A 17972-nucleotide genomic window follows, 5' to 3' on the forward strand; every position below is an offset into this window, starting at 1 on the left:
ATTGCTGAGGAAGGCTTTCTTATCTCTCCTTGCTATTCTTTGGAACTCTGCATTCACATGGGTATATCTTTCCTTTTCTCCTTTGCTGTTGGTTTCTCTTCTTTTCACAGCTATTTGTAAGGCCTCCTCAGATTAAAGATTTACCAGAACCAATATAACCATTCCCCTTGACTTCATCAGAAGAACTGAGAAATACATGGAGGGGTAACTTTCTTTTCATATGACTTGATGTTATTCAATTCTAGGTCTTCCTAACCCTAACATGATCTCTGTTATCAGCAGAGTAAGAGTGCCACCCTTCAAAAAACACTGCCTTTCAAGATCTATATAGACATTTCTATGTCTGAGTAGACATTTCTGTAAAACATACAGATGGCTGAAAAGCACATGAACAGATGCTTAACACTACTAATTAATAGAGAACAGCAAATCAGAACTAAAATATGGTATCACCTCATACCGGTCAGAATGGCCATCATAGAAAAACCTACAAATAACAAATGCTAGAGAGGGTGTGGAGAAACGGGAACCCTCCTCCACTAGTGGTGGGAATGTAAATTGGCAAGAGCCACTATAGAGAACAGTAGAGAGGCTCCTTAAAAAACTAAAAACAGGACTATCATATATGATATAATCATATATGATTCAGCAATCCTACTCTGGGGGATAGAGCTGGAGAAAACACTAATCTGAAAAGATATATGCACCCCAATGTTCACAACAGCACTATTTACAATAGCCAAGACATGGAAGCAACCTGTCCATTAACAACTGAATGGATAAAGAAGTGGTAGATACACACAATGGAATATAACTCAGCCAGAAAAAAGAATGGAATAATGCTATTTGCAGCAACATGGATGGGCCTAGAGATGTTCATACGAGGTGAAGTAAAACCAGAAACAGAAAAACAGATACCATATGATATCGCTTACATGTGGAATCTAAAATATGACACAGATGAACTTATCCACAAAACAGAAACAGACTCACAGACTGAGAAGACAAACTTGCAATTACCAAAGGGGAAGGCTGGGGAGGGAAAAATCAGGAGTTTTGTTTTGGTAGAGACAAATTATTATATAGAAAATAGATGACCAACAAGGACCTACTGTACAGCACAGGAAGCTATGCTCAGTACCTTGAAATGAGCTAGAATTGAAGAGAATATTAAAAAGAATATATAACTGAGTTACTTTGCTGTATACCAGAAACTAACACAACATTGTAAATCCACTATATTTCAATAAAAAGTAAAAAAGAAGAAAAATGCTGCCTTATGGTAAGAAAATTCCTCTGCTCTATTTCACAGGAGATGGGCAAATATATCTGAGTTCTTGAAACCACAAAGTCTTTCCCTTTTCCATTTCCATGCCTTCCTGAGACTGCTCATTGAAAAACGGGATTTCAATGACTCCTGCCCTGCTTTAGCACCCTCATCAGTTTCCTACCAGAAGCAGAAATGGTATGTTGCAAATGAAGGCAATGTTTTTTAAAGTAAGTATATCTCTTGAAAAAATCTGATCATATATTTTGGCTTCCTACTTCAAAAAACCCAGGAGAGGAGGACAACAGAATTGAGAGGATATATGCTCTGCTTCAGAATAGCCCACATGTAGCCAAAAGACTGATACACTGAAAGATGAGAAGGGGCTACACATACACACTCACACACATTTTTTCCAGCCAGACAATATATTTCACTCATGAATACAGCATTCTTATAATATGCACCTAACAAAATCAAAATGACCACCTGGGGGCAGGGCTCTGGTTGTAACAGAAGATGCAACCTTGATGAAGGAGGTGAGAGAGCTTGAACCGCCACTGCTAGGTTTGAACAATACACAGCAGCATTTTCAGTGGATGCTAATAGGCGTTAGTTGAATAACATTTGGGAAACTCATGGATAAACAAACAACAAGATTTATTTTGCTTTGGTAAATATTCAAAGCCTTTAAAATGCCAATGTGCACTGTAAATAATTCAGAGAGAAATGTAATGCCTTGCATTTCCCAAAGTCACTTGACCATGATACCACTCTCCCATCTTTGTCTTTTTTTGGATTATTCTACACATTAGAATTAAAAAAAAATACTCCTGGACAAACTGGGTTATATACTATACTTCTGAATGTCTGACTGTACTTGGAAAAAAAGAAAAAGCCTAATTCCTTATAGGCTAGGACGTGATAGGATAAGATATTAGAGTTCCAGCAAATGGGTAAAATACTTGGTAGCAGCAACAATACAATTTATAAGTACTAAATAAAACAGGCTTCAGTGGAATCCTGGTTTTAGAATGTGCCAGTAAAGTATGGGCATCAGTTGGTTGTAGGAACAGTCAGAGACAAGAATCAGAAGATGAATAGCGCAGGAAAAGGACTAAATTTGTCAGATGGTGAAGTAGAGTTATTAGGGCAGATGAAAGATGACCCTCCAAAGGGTACTTTTTGGGGTAATCAAGTAGCAGAGATGACAGTTAGAGATTAGTAATGGGAAAAACTGTGACCAGAACCAAGGAGGAAAGGAGAAGACATACAAGCTTCAGAGAAAAGAAATGATGAAGAGGATTCTGAGTAAGTTCAAACGAGAGGGAAGAAGAAAATGCACCTGCGTGAACATGCACAGGCTCCTTCATCCTGTCAGATGAAACTGGAGGCAGAGGAGTGGTATTAGCAATGAACCATGATGAAGCAAAAGGCAAAGAGAGAAGTGGAAAAACAACTGTGGCTTCAGAAGGCAGATGAACAGGGGTTATAAATTTATATAGGAAGGAGAAAGGAAGAGACGGGAAGAAACATGAACTTCGGTAGACCTCGCTGAGATACTCTAGAAATGGCGAACACAAGGCACTCGTACCTCTTTTATCATATTGATCATGCTTTATTTTCCTCTGAATATAGATCTGGCTTCAGAACCCTTCTCAAAACAGCACTCGAGTTAGCCACTACTGACTGGTTTGACCTGATGCTACTTATGAAAGCTGCGTTCTTATGGTATTAAAAAACAAAAAATACAAACAAGTTCTCTACAGGGTTCTGCTAATACCTACTCACTGACTGAAGAGTAATAAAGAAAAAATTTAACTTCCAGCTAGAAAAGCAAAACGCTTCAGTGTGAGATTTTATTAATACGGACATAATAATGCACATGTATGGAGGTGAGTAAATGCATATGTGAAGCATAGGCATTTCAAATAGGCAGACCAAAGCAGTCAATACCTAAAATCAGCTCATCCTTCACCTTGGCAACTGAAACCTCTAGACCCCATAAACTGATATGAATTACATTTTGAGTTAAGTAGCTGATATCAAACAACAGCGTGTTCAGATAATCAGTTTTCTCCTTTCTTCTCTACATAGGACACTATACTGGGCTCAACTTCTTAAAAGGTTAGCATGAACACCAAAGAAGTTTTTCTTCCCACCACATGACACATTTTTCAAAAGCACATATAAATAATGCAACAACCTAATAGCATTGATTATGATAAGGCTATGGTGACAGCTGGGGGAAAAATTGGGATTTTTATCAATGGTGATAAAAAAGAAACCACATTCATTTTCAGTCTAAAACTAAATTTTTAAAAAGGAAGGAAGGATGGAGTGTGACAAGTTGCTTTGGTTCCAATTTCCTCCTCCACACGCTCGTTAATTTCACCCAGATCTGAGCATCTGAGGCCTTTGCGTATTCATACAAAGAACCACTTGAAGGCACACAATGCCCTCAGATTTTCCCTAGTCAGGGAAACATTCAGTGCTTTCTTTGAGCTGTTTTGTTTGAACATCTCAGTACGGTATTCATGTTCTGCCAAACAGCTCATAATGCTTTGAGGGAGGAGGCTTCTGTTAGGGGTTATCCTTTTTAATGACTTTATTCTGAATTAACAACAATAAAAAAGCTGTTCATTATCCTAGGTTAGTTTAACTGAGATAGAAAAGGAGAGAGGCATGGGGAGGGAGGGAGGAGAACAGTGATCTCTCAAGAATTTTTTGCAGCCTGAGTGTCTATTGACCCAAATACATTCATCATCACAGCTCCTGGGAACCAATGCAGTAGAATCCTAAGTGGCCTCCTGCATTGACTCCAGCCCTTTTTGCTGCAGCCAGGGTAATCCTCTCAAAACACATGTCTAATCATACATGCCTATCCTTCCTCTCTGTGGTCTAGCAAGGTTCTTCATGGTGTGGCCTCTTCCTGCCCTGTGGCAGATTATGGCATACCTTGTTCTCTGGACCCCAGCCCCACTGGCCTTCTTTCAATGCTGCCATGCCACAGGGCCTCTGCTGACCACAGGGCCTTTGCACAAGCTGACTCTGCATGGAATGCTCTTTCTACTCCCAACTCCTTTGCTCAGCTTTTATAATACTAGCCTAAATGTCTTATAACTTCTCAAGAAGGCCTGCTCTGAATCTGTCTCTACACACTGGTTCAGGTTCCCCCGATGTCTCCTCACAAAGTACTCCTTCTTTCTCAGCATTTGTATCTATTTGTAGCTATAAATTTGTGAGACTCTTTTTCTGCTCTCCCACTTAACTATAAGCTCTGCTGGGCTATAACAGAGACTACTTTCCTCTCCACTGTGCAACCGTGCACTGTACACACACACAGTGAGTCGTTAATAAATATGTGTTTACCTAACAAATTAATGGATTGTGCCTCATGTAATGTACTGCTTAGCTGATATATTCATAACTGTGGCACATAGAGGAAGATTTTGAAAAAAATGCTTATACTGTAAACCAAATATTATTTAGTAAATATAATAAAAAAAATTCTATCAAGCTCCCCTGCATATCCTATTGAAACCAGCAGGTGATGACTAAACTTTTTCAGGTAAATACATAAAATCTCCAGAAAGGAGACTGTATCTCACATTTCCTTCTGTTCTCTGCTCTGAAGGAATGGAATCCTTATTAAGGCTGCTAAGTGAAAATGTAGTCAAGTCATTCTGTTTGGAGAATAAACAAGGTGGATGTCACTATAATCTTCTGGGGGAACCAATCTTCAACTTGGGAGTTGGCCAAAATGATGCCAATGAGAAGAACCGCCTGGAAGGTGAACCATGGAGAAACATAACTTACGTTGGTTTTGAAGCCTCGGCCTGGTCGGTCTGTAGTTTCTCTCCTCCTTCCACCTCCATTGTGCAATATACAATGCGATTTGGAGCTAAGGATTTGAGGCCTTGGACTTCCATGATCACCACCTGGAAACACAGTCGCACACAGCAGAGGTTACTGTCAAAGTCTATGGACAGCATCAGCCAGAGGAAAATAGATACGTTAAGACCTGTTTCCTGCATATACACAAAACCCCAATAGGTGTCTGAGAACTTCAATCAGGTTTCTACCAGCCATGTTGAGACACGTCCAGCACAAAGACGCAATTCTTCATAGTGTAGCTTATTGCCTCCCAGATGGAAAGACGAGGTTCACTAACTCAGAGGCACACAGGAGCCAGATTAAGTGGAATGGGCTACTCTTTTCTGTGTTAAAAACACGGATTCATGTCAATGTATGGCAAAACCAACCAATGTAATATTGTAAAATAATTAGCCTCCAATAAAAATAAAAAGAAAAAAAATTTAAAAATGATTTCAGCTAAAAAAATGATCTTGATTTTTCATTTCCACAAGAAATAGACTCTCCTATTAAAAAAAAATAGAGTCTAGCTTTTAACTCAGAACCTGATGGAGACACAGGCCAAGAAATTCACTTTCCTCTTGATAAAAAGTAAGTGATAATACAAGTGCTAAGATAAAGGGCAAGTACCATTTGGCATGAGAGTCAGAGATGCAAAAGGGAGTGATGGGGACTGTGGCAAACTGGAGAGCTCCATTTAAAGGGGGCAACTTCTACTTTGCTACAGCCCCTGTTGCCTTGCTTTACTTCAGTCTAGAGGTAAATGGATTGCCAAATACTCCAGCTTCTGCTACCAGAAAATGGAAACCTGAATCACAGTCAAAGTTAGAAATTTGAACTTGAAATTGTGATAATAATTTTAAGAGAGAGAAATAAAATAAACAAACTTTGTGCAGGTTAACACTGTAGAGTGAAAAAAAAAAAGCCTACAGTTGTATACTCTCTGTCTAGACTGAGAAAAAGGCTGGGTTTGGATTGACCAAGTTATTTTTTTAAAACTCCTGGCATTTCCCACCACTACCTTTCAACTCCATTCAATCACCTGTTATTTTCATATTTAGTGGTACACACTGCCACTCATCAGAGGGCAGGGAGCAGAGAAGAGAGAAGAGGAGAAGACACTGATTTAAAAATCAGAAACAAGTAACTTGTAACAGAGATCGATAAAGACCAAGGGATATTAACAAATCACTGACTTATACTCCAAAAGAGCTAATGGCATTATACAAGGAGAAGGATATGGATGTGCAAAAAATGTACACTTCTTTAACGGGCTCGATTCAAAAAAGCCTAAGACAATAGGGCCTGCATTACCTCAGGATTCACAAGTCTATTTTCTGCATAATAGCCCATGGATTCTCAAATTCAGTGTGAATCAGAATCACCTGGAAGGATAAGCCAGACACTGCTGGGCTTCACCCACTTAGTTGCTGACAAGCAGGTCTTGGGTAGAGCCCAAGACTTCTCATTTGTAACTAGTTCCCTAGTGATGCAGATACTGATGCTGCAGATCCAGAAGCCAGTATGCCACTCATGAGATACTGGGCAAATCCTGACCATCAAGTCACTCTACTTTTAACTCTCCTGCGCCTCAGTTTCCTCATCTGTAGAGTGGGGATAATGGTACAGGTTCTCTCTCCTCTACTGCTACTGTGTGTGGATCTGATGAGATGATGCATGTAACAGAACATCTTTTCACTAGGTGGAAAGAACCATCAAATGAAAAAAATGAGAGGCTCTAGGGAAAGAACACCATTTCTGCAGTTTCAAAGATCTGAGTTCAAATCCTGTACCTGCATCTTCACTAGCTGTGTAATGATTTACAAGGTTTTTAACTACTCTAAGGCTTTGTTTCCGTATCTGCAAATGCCTTGAAGGGTTGCTGTGAGGATTCAGTGCGTGAATGATGAGGGAGGATTCTACAGACACCGACTGGTTTTCGCCAGAACACTTCTCCCAACGACCGCCTGCCCGGGGACACTCCCGCTGTGTTCCTGGACATCAGGTCTCCTCCTTCAGGTAACTGTCCTCTACTGTCCCTTCCGGCCATGCAACTCTGTAATTATATAAAATATATCTGGCACGAGCCTGCGAATTCAAACCTAGTCTGCCCGGATGAGATGACGGTCCTCTCTCTCTCTGCCTCTCTGTAGCCCCCCTCGCTGTGTCCACCAAAACACAGTCACAAACAGATACACAAGGCCTTCTGTCACTGACCTAGAATGATGAGCAATCTAGCGTTCTAATTACAAAGTATTTGGGAAACCTAGGGCATTTCATTTTGTACTTGCACTTATAAGTTACAACCTGTTTGAATCATGTACACGTGGGAGTATGGCTGGGGACTCATCCACATCTGTATTTTTGACAATCAGCTGTTTAATACTGAGTACTGATAAAGAATTAGAAAATTACAGATTTAAAAGCTTCATGAAAATCAATAAACCACTTTCCCCTCACCTTTTAGTAGGAAGACAAGAGGCAGTAGGGAATAAATTGCCACCTTTAATTGGCAATAATCAAATTCAAAGACACCTAAGAAAAAGCATTCAATATCTCAGGTGGTAGAATTAAAAAAAGGAAGGAAGTTTGTGTGAAATTACAGTGGTGATTTTTTCATGTACCAAGTGCTCTATATTTAACTGAATATTGCCTCTTCCACTTGCAAAATACATGTTGAAAATACTGCAATGTGACTATCCCAATCTGAACTGAGCACAGTAAAACAAATTACTGGCAGTTCATTCACAGCAAGCCTTAATGATGTTCTAGAAAGTTAATTTAATCTTTACAAATTTTAATTAAATATATAGAAATTTGATCTATTCTCTTAGCTTCCTATCTTGGATTATCATAAAATCCTTACAGAGTTTGAGCTTTCATATTTTATGAATTGGGTCTCCAACTTTAGAGTATGTAAGGAGTACCTGGATAGCTCCTTAAAACGCATGTGTGCTCCACGTGGAGATTTTATTCCTGACAATTTTATTGAGGCATGTTTTACATATTATATAATTCACCATTTCAAGTGCTGCTGCTGCTAACTCGCTTCAGTTGTGTCCAACTCTGTGCGACCCCATAGACGGCAGCCCACCAGGCTCCCCTGTCCCTGGGATTCTCCAGGCAAGAACACTGGAGTGGGTTGCCATTTCCTTCTCCAATGCATGAAAGTGAAAAGTGAAAGTGAAGTCGCTCAGTTGTGTCTGACTCTTCACGACCCCATGGACTGCAGCCCACCAGGCTCCTCTGTCCATGGGATTTTCCAGGCAAGAGTACTGGAGTGGGGTGCCATTGCCTTCTCCATTTCAAGTGCAAAATATGGTAATTTCGATAAATTTATTAGGTTGTACAACCATCATTACAAATCACTGCTTGGGACATTTTTCTCTCTCCCAATAAGTTTCCTTATGATCATTTCTACCTTCTGTCCTAGGCAACACTAACCTGCTTTCAGTTACTGGATGTGTGCCTTTTCTGGACATTTCATATCAATGAATAATATGTGGTCTCTTGAATCTGGCTTCTTTCACTAAGCATAATGTTTTGGAGGTTCGTCTATATTTTTAAAAATGTATAAGTAGCTTATTATTTTTTAATTGGTGAAGAGCATTCTATGGATGTACCACATTTTTGTCTATTCATTCACCTGTTGATAGACATTTATATTATTTCCATTTTTTTGCTATACTGAATAATGCTGCTATAAACATTTGTGAGCAAGTCTTTGTGGAGACATGTATTTTCATCTCTCTAGGGCAGATATCCGGAGAAGGCAATGGCAAGCCACTCCAGTACTCTTGCCTAGAAAATCCCATGGATGGAGGATCCTGGTAGGCTGCAGTCCATGGAGTCGCTACGAGTCGGACACGACTGAGCGACTTCACTTTCACTTTTCACTTTCACACATTGGAGAAGGAAATGGCAACCCACTCCTGTGTTCTTGCCTGGAGAATCCCAGGGACGGGGGAGCCTGGTGGGCTTCCATCTATGGGGTCACACAGAGTCGGACACGACTGAAGTGACTTAGCAGCAGCAGCAGGGCAGATATCTAAGAGTGGAATTGCTGGATCACCTGGTAATTTTATGCTTACCATTTTGAGAAACCACAAAGCTATTTTCAAAAGTGGCCACACCATTTTACATTCTCCTCCTTTAGGGATTTGGGTCAACAGTTCTGGGGGTGCTGGAATGCGCACACTGAACCAGTTTTTAATAATTTTGATGCAGTTAGATCAGATCCACTCCTTACACTGCATGTATGATAAACAAACATGTGAGTCAAGGTGACAGAGAACTACTGACATGTTGAGACTTCTGCCATAATTCTGGCCCAAAGGGGTTCTTTCTTGGGGTGATGAGACAAACCAAACAAGTCTCCACTGCAACAAGGGCCTTTCTATGGGGAAGCCAATGGGAGAGAGAATTGGAGAGAGAACTGCCAACCTACCATGAGATGAAGCTAGACTGTTTGTTTATTTTGAACATAGGTTACCAAAATGTTAAACTTTCTGAATTGTACAAGATATTTACAAAATCCTTCAGAACTGCTTTAAGATGGGCAAAGTAATTCAACATTAAATTTAGTAGGTGGTTCTTAAGATTGCATTTCCTAAGGAAAAGGATGGTTTCCTGGAGATGGGAAATTACTCACTGATTAGCTGACCCATGCCTAGCAAGCTGTTATTTTAATAACTGCTCCTGGGGAGCGAAAAGGAGAACAAGCTGATTGTGATGCATCTAATCACCCCGGTCTGGCCTGCTCTGCCAGGAAGCTCTCAAGGATTTAGGGCTTTTTACCTCCAAGGAGAAAGACAGCACGACGTCTGATTTGGACAGCTGGTTCTCACTCTCCTCACCCATGTCAATGATGGAAGCATTGTGGCTGCGTTTGAGCTTCTGAAGCTTGAACTCGCCGCCTTTGGACACTGGCATGCTCTCCAAATTAGCCATGAGCAGGTTGACAGATGACTTCAGCTCCTCAATGTACATGTTTTCCATTTCTTTGGATACGAACTTGGGAAATTTGCGTTCCTTGTAAAGAAAAAGAAAGGTATGAGCCATGGAGTAAATAAAGACTTGATTTACATAAAAGATTTTCATCTTTCAGCCCTGAGTTCTGATGACATCTACCACTAGTGAAATTTTTCCAGGTACTGTGGCACATGCTAGAAAAATGTTCAGTCTAGTTGAGAAGACAGCTGCCTGCCTTCTAGTTATTTAGTATCTCTAATAGGTAAGAAACACATAATATACAGTAAGAAAGAGAGAAATGTTTTATTATAGTTCTATCTCCCCCCCCCAGTTATCTCCAGAATATTTGATTTATGGAATGAAAAATGGGGTGATGTTTTTTCAAATCTGGTTTCAAATCAAACAGTTTTTCTTTTTTAGGAAAACACAGTCAGTTGTTTTTAAGTTGAGGAGTCAGAAAGACACCTTATTTCTGGATATCTATAGAGATTTTCTCACATGAATAATTCAAAAGGAGCTCATTTGAGATGTTTCAAATGGAGCCTGTGGCTATTTCTAAGAGGAATAGTTAATTGTTTTCAAGAAAAATTGAAAGAAAAATTAATGAAGCGATGAAAAACATGATTAAAATTCCTTAGAAAAGAAGATAAAATAACTCAGTATCAGTACTGAACTCTCTGTTTTTGTTTTTTGCTTTTTTTTTGGCCACCCCATGCGGCATGTGGGATCATGGAACCCACACTGCCTGCAGAAGTGTGGACTCTATACCACTGGACCACTGGGAAATTCCCGTTTTTCCCTTTCTTAAGAGTTCAGTTGTAATGGCGACCTGCTTTAGCGAGGCTATGTGTTTCTTCACAGGCCTAAGTTGTCCAGATGTCTCGAGTGAGTAGACTCTGGATCAATCACTTTCTCAAAGAATCAGCCCTCTGTAGTCCAGCTCCATAACGGAGCAGGTGAGGGGCAAGTCAAATCGGTTTGACATCTTTCTTTCTGCAAGTGACAGAAAAATCCAATTTGAACTGACTTAAACAATAAAAGGAATGTATTGGTTTGAAAATATCCAAGGGTAGCACCAGCTTCTGACAAGGCTGGAGTGAGGAGTCAGATAATATCATTATAACTGAGTTTTTCCTTCAAAACTGGGTTTGGGTTTCTCTGAGTTGGCTTCAGAGAAAGCTCAGTCTGGCTCCTCTTTATGTCATAAAAAGGTTGCTAAAGCCCTGTACTTCACAATACTGCAGCACCCTATCTAAAGAAAGAGTGAACATCTTCTCTCGTGATGCTCACAGAAGATGGATCATCTTTATCTCAGAATTCTCAGAACTCTGATTGATGTGCACACCCTGAACCAGTTTCCATGGCCAGTGGCGGGTCAAGATGAATTGCTTAGACCTGAGTTATGTCTTCCGTCTCTGTGGCTCAGGGTAGAACTCCATCTGGATCACAGGGAACACGGATTGGAAACATCAAGGTATATGCTATGATGGAAGTAGATGAGAAGTGAAGTCTTCCTGAAAGATTCAGAGGTAGCTTTCCAGAGAAGGTGACCCTTGGGCTGAGAGTGTGATGGATGAGGTTTGACATTGGGTTGACGTGGCTGAGACAGCGCCACTTGTATTTGCTGATTTTCCATGAAAAATATAACAGGCAACCATAAATCCAAGAGGGTCTATATACGCTGAACACGGTTGCAAATATTTCCCCATCTCTTTTCAAACATGGCGCTTCTTACAAGTAAAGAGAAGGATGAGGTAAGTTAATTTATGTTAAGGCTGCCATGCAGCAAAGGTTACATAATAACAGCCTGAAGGCTGTTACACTCATATATCTCCTTTCTCCTTATATTTGGGCCCAAAGCTCATATCTGTATGGGATATTGGGGGAGCTGGGTAAGTAGTATCTTTAATTTGTACTAGAAGCAGCTGGCCCTGCAGTTGCCATGGAGATGGAGAGAAAAAACCATCCTGACTAGGAAGTGGGTTCTTTCCTGCCAATCAGCCTTACTATCAAGTGTGATCCCTCATCACACACACATCTTTGGGACTCACTGAAGGTCTTTTAATTTGAAAGGCCTTGAAACTCTGCCACAGTCTTGAAACTCTGGAAGAAGACTCAGTGGTTACAGACACCACCACTCTGGCCCAGAGGTGGCTTCCACCAAACTTTCTATAGCAGAATATTGGAAAAATCCAGAGTGATCACTCCTCCCAGAACTTGGACAGTTCCTAACGACAGCATAAAAACAGACTCATAAAACTGAAGTCTGCAAGGGAAAATAAGGCCATCTTTCTGCTCTGAGTACTTAAGCCTTGAGACGCAATAGCATTCTGTCAATCTCGGCTGAAGTTCCAAAGTGGTGTCTTCAGCAGCACACCCATTATCAACACATTTCAAAGCTGAAGTTGTGCCAAAATAAGGAAAATGTAGTCATCCATCTCAATTGCTACATTCCCAAGCATAAAAGTAAATCAGCCTTGACAAAAGGATTGCTTATTTATATTGCTTTATGAAAGACACAGCAGGCGGGTGGAGAAAGTCTCCCACAGAAATTCTCTGCCGGTCATTCATTTTGGTTTGGGGATGATAACATTCCACAGTGGGGATGGCCTCCCAAGGACAACTCCTCTGGAGTTACCGATGCTCGGCCACACTGAGGGATTTGGGGAACATCTTGAAAAACAGCATTTGAAAGCGCTAAGAGCTCTGTCAGTCATTTGCTTTGCTTTTATGTCTCTTCATTTTCACTCATGCAGAATGAAGCAGCTACACGTAAAAGCTGGCAAGGGTACTTGGATAAAGAATCCTTAGACCCCAAGGCACAAATGACATTGTAGATGGTCAGAAAGAAGGCTGTGGTACGAGGACACTCTCTAGATGTGGAGCTTGCCTACAGACATGCCAAGTCAGTACAATGTCTCAGACCCTTCCTGGGCTCCTAGCACCTGTTAGATAGTACAGCTATCACTAGGAATGAAAGAGTCAGCTGAGAGGTAGGTGTCCAAGGTTGCGGGGATCGCCAGAAAGTGACCAGGCACCACGTGACACACATGGTATGAGAGGCGTGTGCAGGTACAAAGGGGCACCGAGGAGCCTTATCCAGTCCACACCGATGAAACAGACTCGCCCTGAATCCTGCGTCTGCCACTGACTAGTTATGTGACTTTGAACAGGTTTCTTCACCTGTCTGAATAACAGTGTTTATCTCGCAAATGTGAATGACAAACCTTAAAAAGTTATTGTGAAGAGGAAGAGATAATAAACATTAATACTTTTTGACCACTGAGCATTCATAGGCATACATATATATGTATGCACATATACTCAACCCGTATATATGTACACACACACATACACATATATGCATATGCACACATACACATATTCCTACACAGATACACATATCTAACTGTATCAGGCACCATGCTGCCAGCACTCTAAACAATAATAGCAATAGTAATAGTGGTGAGTGCAGAGAAGCATGCTGCGAGGTGGCACTGACAGGTTACTGGGTACTAAGTTAAGCACTTTATATGCTCTACCTCCTTTAATCTTTCCACAACCCATTGAGGCTGGTGCTTCTATTTATTCCCATTTTCTGGACAAAAATAAGATACAGAAGTTCCATCCATAATCAGCAGAACTGAGTTTGAAACCCAGAGCCCACACAACAGGGCTGGATCATCTGGCCCCAAGTGGCATCAGGGCCGAGGTGAATCCTTTGGGGCCTCTCAGCAGTGAGCACCCTCCACATACCTCGCTGTACAGCTCACAGTGCCCAGGAGAGCATGGGCCAGAGCCAAGTCCTCCACAGCATGGCCACCCCACCATCACCAGCCAATGTGGCCTGTACGATGCTGGGTGATGGGTGAAGTGTAGGGAGTGACGGGGGAAGGGTGAGTGTGTTAAATGAGAGAAAGGAGGTCTTGGTAGTAATTGTCAAAATCAGCATCACAGATACTAGAAGCATTTGGGGCACAGCTAGTACAGCTTCCTGGATTGGTTCTTTTACTCAAAGCTGTGCTTAAGTGGCTTCATTGCACTTCCTAACTTTTATGAATGACATAGACTTACTTTCCCCTGAATGAACCTCCCTGGCATTTAGATTTTTCTTTGAAGTCAGATTCCCCTGGGTTCTTAGCTACCTGTCAAAGGTCAGAGTCAGGGAGATGCTCCCTACACACATTTTTCAGGAAAAAAATTGAACTAAATTACTATATGCTCGGACACTGTGCTACTTTATGACCCAGGATGGATGCCAGGTCCAAGAACATTCATTAAGGTGGAGGTGGTATCATTCTCTGGAAGGAGAGGATCCACTCTGATCTGATTTTTGGCAATGCATGGAGCAAAACTTTTCCATCACGGAAATATTTGGATGCTATTTCTCACATAGGCACATCATCATGTTTGCAATGGGACCACGGAATGAGATAGTCATTTTGCTCTGCAGAAAATAGGGTTTAAATGGCAACTCAACATTTAAATGATAGCTTGAAAAACCAATGATATTTCACTCTAAGACCTCTGCCTCTAATACTGCAGAAGCTGTAGTATTTGTCTTATATAATTAGCTCAAAAATTTTGGAATTTTACCCCAAAATGTGGCCAAAAGAACTGGCAAATATCACAGCAGCACTAATGCCACAAGCTGCCGGTGTAAGCTCCAATGTCAACTTCTAATCACATAATTTAAATAACTTAGACTTAATTCCTGGGTGAAATCTGGGGAAACTTTAATGTCAACATGAGAGGATTTGGGAAAATGTTTCCGCAGGGATTAAGAAGTCTTTCCTACCAGATTTTTAGAAATGCATTCAGGTCCCTTCATGGAACTTTTAAGGCAGCGTGTCTGATGTTCACAGTGAGGGCTCACACAGCCATCTGTCTGATGATTTGTTGGATGCTGGTGTGACTGAATTGACAGATTACACGGTAGGGCTGCGGGTGGAGGAAAGCAACCTCACACTTGGCTCCCTTCTCTCCAAGGAAGAAAGGACAAACATCTGCCTTTCGTTTAAGTGCGTGAGGATGAGAATGCTGCTGGCAGAACCACCAAGGTCCCTACCACCTCTTTCCCAGATTCCAAGGTAACCAAAGTAGAAGGGATTCAGAATTCCAGGAGCCCATTCTGCCTGCTATGTACTACTGCTTCATTTGGGCCTACGGATGACCTGCAGGGAATGCACAGTAAATTGTTGTGGAAGAGAGAAAGCAGGCTCCAGGAGAGGAAACCATCAGGGAGGGAGGAGTTGGGACAGTCTTGTCCTGGCGGAACTTCCTGCCTGTCATCTGACTACTGAAAAGAACGAACTTGAAGCTTGGAATTAAAGCACTCAGCTTCCACCTTACTAGCTAGGTGCGTTCTGGAGGATCACTTACAATTTCTGATGTGCTTGAATTGGGGAGAATTATTGCAATGCCCAGAATCGTCTGTCACAGGTCTGAATAAGACTTCATGTGAAATCACACAGCCAGTGTGATTTAATAAAGGACTGATTAGCAGAGAGAGGTCAGGATGCAGAAAGGTGAAGGCCTGGGTGAAAGGCATGTTGGATTGGGATGACGGGGAAATGAGGCTTTGTGTTTGGGATGGCATTTTGGGATGGTAGTGTGCATGATGGTTAAGAGAGAAGGTTCTGGTCACTGAATGACCTTGGCCAAGGCTTCTAACGTCGATGCCTCAACCTCCTCTTTTATCCTCAAAAGGGGATAATAATAGAACCTTTCTCATAAAGTTGTTGGAGGGTTCTCAGATGTAAAATGATTAGGAGAGAGTTGGGCACACAGTAAACACCACATCAGCAATAGTTATTTTGTGTATATCTTCAAGCAGCTCCCAACTTATGATGACCACTCTCCCCACAGCCCTGCTTTAAAGTTAGCATCCCCACCCTCAGTGACGTATCACCAGCATCCACATGTTTCATTAAGGCCCTTACTCCCTTTCATGGTGGATCGATCAACTGCTCCCGGGGCTGGCCCTTGAACTGAGCTGGGTCATTCAGAGGTCTGACTCTTGAGGTTGTGAATGTGAAAGGGGTAGTGACAAAAGGGGAAAGAGGAGAGAGGGAGAGAGATCTGACAGACAGGCTGATCGGCTGAATCATTTCCTATCTGGCCATACTGAAAACCTGAGGAATAGCCATGTTTCTCATTTGAGGAGCAAAGAAAGATGGTTCACAGAGAAAGAAGGAATAATGAATGGGACACATAGACTCAAGAGAAGAGGGGAAACCCTGACCCCCGGGTGGTCCCTGGTTCCACATCCTTCCTAGATCTTGGCGACAACTTGCCCATGGGCTCTGTGAGACATTCCCTAATTCTTAGAATCGATACCCTCTTGTAAAAAGCTTCCCTGTGTTGGAGCTTCTAATTTGCAATCAAGACACTCATCTTATAATTCAGAGAACAGAGTGAATTATGTATGACAGATGACATCTATCTCCAGGAATTTCTGGTTATGATATTTACAGGAGCTGAAGTTCAGCCATATGGGTTGAATTGCACACCCTCAATAAAATTCACTGTGATGCTAGAAATAGAAAAATCAGGACATGCTGAAAGAAGACAAGCAAGGGTGCTTTGTTTCAATATCTCTTCATGAACTAGCTTTTACCTAAGAATTGGATACTTTATTTAATTTATAGTAGACAAGATAGTTCTCACTCTTCCTTAGTATTAGCCAGGTTAGTTTAAGCAGAAGGAGTATTTATTTTCCTTGGCATTCCACTAAACTGGACAAAAAGTAGTTCTATAGCTGTAGGTCAAGAAGTAGATCTAGGGGGTTTGAACATCCTGAGGATCTCAGTATATTCTGTCTCTATTTATTTCTGTATAATGGCTTCACTCTTTTCTTTTCTCTTCTCTTCCCTACATGGAAGAATTGAACATGACTGCAAACATCTTTTTACCACTACACAACACAGCTCTGTTAGTTCATGGTCCATAGGTCTCAGGGGTTTCATTGGTTAGGTGCACCCATTTCTGGACCAATCACTGGTGAGCAGGATAGGCTGGAAGCTGATTTCACTTGCATGAGGAGTTCACTTCCAGGACCAAGTAACTATGGCAAGGAGGCCAAGGGCATGAACAAATATTGCAAAAGAAGACAGCAAATGTCCAGGACAGCAGAAGATAGTAGTGGGCAGACTCACAAAAATCCTCCTGAATATTTAAATATACCCTCAATATACTCTGAAATTATTCTCCATTCTCTGTAAATTTTGACCCAGATTCACTTCAGTTGCATATTTCACTGTTCAAGAAAGTCTAGTTCTAGTTCTAAGTTGTCAGTAATACTCTATTTGGTGTCAGATTAGCCAGTGATGTGGGCTAGGGGAGAGAATTTCTTCATCTACTGATCAGAAATGAGCAACTTGGCTCACTATGTTAACAACTGTTCATCCATGATATTTTAAAAATTAAAATTAGCCTACGTGAGTTTCTAAAATTATCTTGTTAAGCCTCAAAGTAAATAAGACAACTAAAATAAAGGTGCCATGAGCTCATTTTAGAAGTGTATATAAAATTTTAAGTGTCATGAATAATACTAGCTGTGGATATAGCTGCCTAAGAGCAGGGCGTGGATGACATGACCTCTATTTTCTGGATAATCTGCCAAGGAGACGCTGACTTTAGAGAAGCACATTTTAAAGCCTTATTGATGTTTACTCCCACATTAAGCAGGATTTTCAAACTGAGAGTCTTTCACACTACCTTTAGCCAAACAACTGGATACTATTTTTAGCCACCAGACTGACTCGAATATAAGCTTTAAAGGTGTCCAAAAACAAGATGCAAAATATTTCAACAAAACTGCTTAAGCATGAAAGGGAATTTTCCTGCTTCTTGGAAT

General features: G+C 41.1%; 1 protein-coding gene across 2 annotated transcripts in view; it reads right to left on the reverse strand.

The window, feature by feature from the left end:
• The window catches only part of CADPS (calcium dependent secretion activator), a 484390-nt gene that overhangs the window by 239061 nt on the left and 227357 nt on the right, over nt 1-17972 (reverse strand). For both annotated transcript variants that reach the window (XM_088831951.1, XM_088831950.1), the window contains exons 5-6: nt 9941-10174; nt 5087-5208 (exon numbers count right to left, since the gene is read on the reverse strand). In XM_088831951.1, coding sequence (XP_088688077.1) covers nt 5087-5208; nt 9941-10174 — 356 coding nt within the window. The remainder of the gene's footprint in view (nt 1-5086; nt 5209-9940; nt 10175-17972) is intronic.

The sequence above is a fragment of the Moschus berezovskii genome, chromosome 24 (assembly GCF_049115385.1).
Source record: "Moschus berezovskii isolate FMDL1 chromosome 24, NW_MosBer_1.0, whole genome shotgun sequence".
Lineage (NCBI taxonomy): Eukaryota > Metazoa > Chordata > Mammalia > Artiodactyla > Moschidae > Moschus > Moschus berezovskii.